General features: G+C 37.8%; 1 protein-coding gene across 2 annotated transcripts in view; it reads right to left on the bottom strand.

Annotated features, from left to right (window-relative positions):
• Nucleotides 1-629: 629 nt before the first annotated feature.
• LOC110049298 (uncharacterized) overlaps nt 630-4,717 on the bottom strand; it is a 22,865-nt gene continuing 18,777 nt past the window's right edge. For both annotated transcript variants that reach the window (XM_020755087.2, XM_020755088.2), the window contains exons 14-17: nt 4,515-4,591; nt 3,720-3,871; nt 3,401-3,460; nt 630-3,157 (exon numbers count right to left, since the gene is read on the bottom strand). In XM_020755087.2, coding sequence (XP_020610746.1) covers nt 3,106-3,157; nt 3,401-3,460; nt 3,720-3,871; nt 4,515-4,591 — 341 coding nt within the window. In that variant the 3' untranslated portion in view covers nt 630-3,105. The remainder of the gene's footprint in view (nt 3,158-3,400; nt 3,461-3,719; nt 3,872-4,514; nt 4,592-4,717) is intronic.

Below are 4,717 nucleotides of genomic sequence, written 5' to 3'. Positions count from 1 at the left end.
TCCCGGTGTGTTCTCGGTGTGTTCCTGGTGAGTTCCAGGTGTGTACTCGGCGAGTTCGCGATGTGCTCCCGGTGAGTTCTCGATTAGTTTCCGGTGAGTTCCCGGTATGTTTCTGGTGTGTTACCGGTGAATTTCCGGTCTGATCTCGGTGTGCTCCCGCTGAGTTCCCCCGTGAGTTCCCCCGAGCCAACGTTTGTATTCTTTGTAAGTTCCCGATACTTCCGCGACTTCGTTTCTCCTTTCGTTCCCTGGCGCATTTCCCTACGAGTTCCCCTATTAGTTTCTCCTGTGTTTCCCAGGTGTTCCCTTTTATCTCCCACGCATTCCGTCATGGGTTCCCCTTGTTGTATGCTACATACAACCTCATTTGTTTCCCCACGGGTTCCCGGGCGGTTGTTTCCTAGTTTGTTTATTTTCACGTGTTCAATTATGGCTTTTCTCAGGGCTGGAAATCCTTGTAAAGCATCGCAGGTTGGGCGTGCGTCATATTTTGCGCAGGGTGTTGTTCATATGAGACTAGGCGGGGAAGTATTTTGTTTCGCAAATTGTTGAAGTCCATTAATTGAATTCGGAGGCTTGCATTTTCCGATTATATTTTTCCTTTTTTCTTCCACAACACTCAGTTTCAATCACAATATATTAACTTTTCTTTATTCAGATGTACAAATATAATTATTTTGTTTACAACGGACAACATATCATTCTTCTCACATTACTGCATGATAAATAAACAATACACACCCCTGAATTAAAATCAAGAAAAAATGTGCCCATAGTACCCATGCTTTCTCCTTAACAGCCGTTATATGATAAACGGATTCTGCTAACGTGTTAACATCCTTGTCGCCACCCAATTCAGATCACCTTATGATTCATTTGAACGGTTACAATTGCGGAATTTGTCACACGCAGCTGATTGCACGGGATTACATACAGACAGAACAATTGTAACCTCCCAATTCACATGATATGAATTGGGTGGCAACAAGGATGTAAAACACATTAGCTGAATCTGTCTATTGCTATGCAATGCTGTTCTGCGACTTAATTTATTCAAAAGAGCTACATGATAATCAACCTCGTCCCCAGGGTCCTCTCCACTTTTCCGCCATTTTGAAACTTGTCGAGAAGGTCCTGGGACGAGGTGGCATGAGAGCCTAACTTTGCCTAGTTCCTAGGCCTCAGTATTTCGCCGCGGTCATTCGTCTGGAAAACGTCACCGAAATCAATTAACCGTGAACGGCTCGGAGAAGGCCGAACTGGAACCAGGCAAAGTCCAGATTCAAATGAAATCCTTTGGTGTAAAGAGAGAAAGTTTAAGATAACAATAACAAGCAATTTTCCACAAGCCTTCTTGCTGAGCAAAAAATTTAATTTTCACAACATGCACTAAACATTGCTTTCAATTATCTAGAGAAAATATACTTCTAACCCTCCGTGTCTCATCAAAAATCGATTTACCTCGTTCGGTTGAGCAAAAATAACTGTACAATGTTCCATATTTAGTAAAGGTTTTCACTGATTTCTTAGCCTAACTCTTAATTCTCTCGTATCAACATTACAATATTAAATATCAAGGATAAAGGACATCAACTAGTTATGAACTCGAAAAACTGAGATAAGTTCATTAAGGCAAGCTTACCAAGTGTCATCCTCAAATACATCAAAATTAGGACATCCAACCTCCTCCCCACGTCCTGCCTTTTTTTTTGGGGGGGGGGGGGGATGTGGACACCCCCATTTTGGCAACTGATGATTATACTTTTTAAACAAATATACTATTAGTTATTATTATCAAGTATTAAATAGAAGCTCACAGAGCCTGTAAATTTGATTCCACGACAAGATCCAAAAACCAAGTACAATGATTTCTCTTGTCTTCCATTGATTACTGATATAAAGGAATTTGCCAATGATATCTCTCGCAAAATAACTGCAAAATAACTAAAACCATCAATTTCCTACAAATATTTGCCTAAAAATTATTTCTAAGAGCAAAATTAATGTACAGTAAAATGTGCAATTCTTTGCTGGGTGAACATTTTTGGATAGGACGAGCAAATGCATGCACAATGTAGCTGAACTTTAGTGCATATTTTATAAATATCACCCAATGACAAAATTAAAATGTGTGGCTTGTCCATTCCCTGTCAAATTTGTGCTGTTAGTATAGGGCAATCTTCACTGACTACCTCGCTCTTATTACAAGTAAAAGCTACCCCAGAAGAAAAAATGCCCCGTCTTCTTTGTTGAGTAAAAATTTTGTCTTTCAATTTCATCACATGTTCAACGCTGGCCCCAACAGTTCCAAGGATTGATAAAGTAATCCTCTGGATAAAGCACTATCCAGTTTTATTCAAACTTTTTGCGAGTTGAATAACGATTTATCTAGTGAATTAAGTGTTATCCACGCTAAATAGCCTTTTCTGCAGATGTAGCCTATCCACAGACCCTCTATTTTGTCTGGTGTTTGACGAGAGCGCAAACAAAAGTATTATTTACTGCACAGGATTTGACAAAGCTTGAACACAAGGGGGTGACCACGAGGATCTTGTGGGCTGCCATCACTTGTGCTCTCAATGAAAAATATCCTCACAGCAAAAAATTATCTTACGATAACTGCACAAAGTCTCGCACTCTCATTGGCTAATTTTCATTGTCAATAAGTTGACACATGAATTTATAATTAATGCGCTGCGTCAAAGAGCAAGAACGGGCAATTTGACAATTTGTTATCGTAAAAAACTAAATTGACGTCAGTTTTTCATGCGTCTGTCCTGTTATTGACAATGAATTTTGTCATAACATTGTCACAGTAGTCTGTGGATCCCCAGCTACTTTGTTATGATGAAATTCATGATCAATAACACGACAGACGCATGAAAAACTGACGTCAATTTGTTAAATGTCAGTGGACAGACTAGTTAATACTTGTGGCTCAGAGATTACAGGACGATCACCAACCCAAAGAGGTACGCTACACATTGAACAACTGGCCCTTTTTTGTACAGAAAACATTTTTCATTTACATGTAATTATATTAAATAAATAATTTGAACAGTCAGTAAAAAATCTATCATATGCCTCAACTGGAGTACTTGAGAGTCATGAACCTGCCAAAAGCCTTAGGAGAGCATCTCTTGTTCCTATAACAGCCCTGAAACATAATTATTACAATAATTAGTAAAATTTTATTACTAGGAATTCATAAGTAGACCGTTCCAATGTTAATATCGATACATGCACCTATTTCAGTATGGGGGGTATATACTAGTGTGCATACTAGCATAATGTAGAGAAGTGACAGTGTGTTTCTTTATACATGTAAATGCAGCCTTTAAACCTACAGTTTATGAAGTTTTGTATTGCACAACTTAAAAATCAAGTGCATATTCCTTACCCAACTAATCCAAGAAATATGATTACTATGTCAATAAACCATTCACATTTTGTGAGATGCCTGAAGAAAAAAGACAAGGATCAGATACAATTAATAACAAAAAAAATTAAATAAAGATAAGTTAGCCTTGAAATTAGACTGCTAGCAGTCTCTTCAGCTAAAAGATCAGCAAGGAGCACGTTCTTCCCTTGGGATTTTTGAGCAAAAGAGAGAATGCTTGCAGTCTAAGGCCGATAAATCGTGTCCTTAAACCTGGGTCCTTCTCCCATGTAAAACAACAGTCAAGTAAATTAAAAATTCTTTGAATCAATGGACCTACCCTTCAAATATTCGAAGGTGAAAGATTCCTGGCAAAACAAACCCCAGCAGGGTACAGCAACTGGATCCAAAAAATGCCATGAGAGTAGAGAAGTTTGGAATGACAAGCACAACAATGCCTGATAGTACAACAACACAGCCTCGCAAAATACACTGCAAGAAAACAAGAAACACGCTTCTGTTATTAGATGCACTTGTTGACCAGCAACATGTTAATCATATATCAATGAAGCTCCTATCAGAGAGTTGTTGCATATCGTACTGACAAAGAAGGAAAATAAATAGAAAAAAATGATTTCATTTTGAGTATTGATTGCTAGTGGCCTGTATTGTATCCCATACTGAGCGTCACATCCAAGACAGTGTTTTGATTCACATCTTATATTGTGGGAAAACATACTGTTCAGCCAGGCTACAACTGTGTGATTGATGGGGTTGGGAGGCCTTTTCAAGTCACACGGAAAGGCTTCAAATGACAGCCATGCATCAGGAGCACAATAATACTTACTTACTTACTTTTAATACTGTGTATATGCCGTTTAAATTTTAAGCAAGCAAATAGTTTTACATGTTTAATTCCCATAAAAGTTAGGAGATATTCTCATGAGAGAAACAGTTAAAAAGTGGTGAAAAACAGAGAGAAGCACTGTTGACCACATTTTAGTGAGTCGTACAGTAGAATACTGGCTGCTAAATCAACCAGTCTCAATGTGCACTGTAACTGAGATATAATAAACTATACCACCTAGGTATTTACAAGATACAGCAGTTGAACAATAAACAAAATTGTCGTTACCCCTTGGTAATAACTACTTTTTCCTCCATCGGGAAGAAGTTTCTTCTCTAATAATAATACAACTGGAAACATCATGACTGCAAATTAAAAAACACAGAGTCAAAACTATTGATAAATAAATCATTATCATAAATTTAAAATTTATGAACTCATTAATAATAAGTATCTGCATCAGGTCTAGTTAATTAACAGGCCTTTTTCTG

The sequence above is a fragment of the Orbicella faveolata genome, unplaced genomic scaffold (genome assembly GCF_042242905.1).
Source record: "Orbicella faveolata isolate gen_17 unplaced genomic scaffold, um_ofav_v1 contig_35, whole genome shotgun sequence".
Taxonomy (NCBI): Eukaryota; Metazoa; Cnidaria; class Anthozoa; order Scleractinia; family Merulinidae; genus Orbicella; species Orbicella faveolata.
Note: the sequence above shows the minus strand (reverse complement) of the source record. Positions and strands in the feature narration are given on the sequence as shown.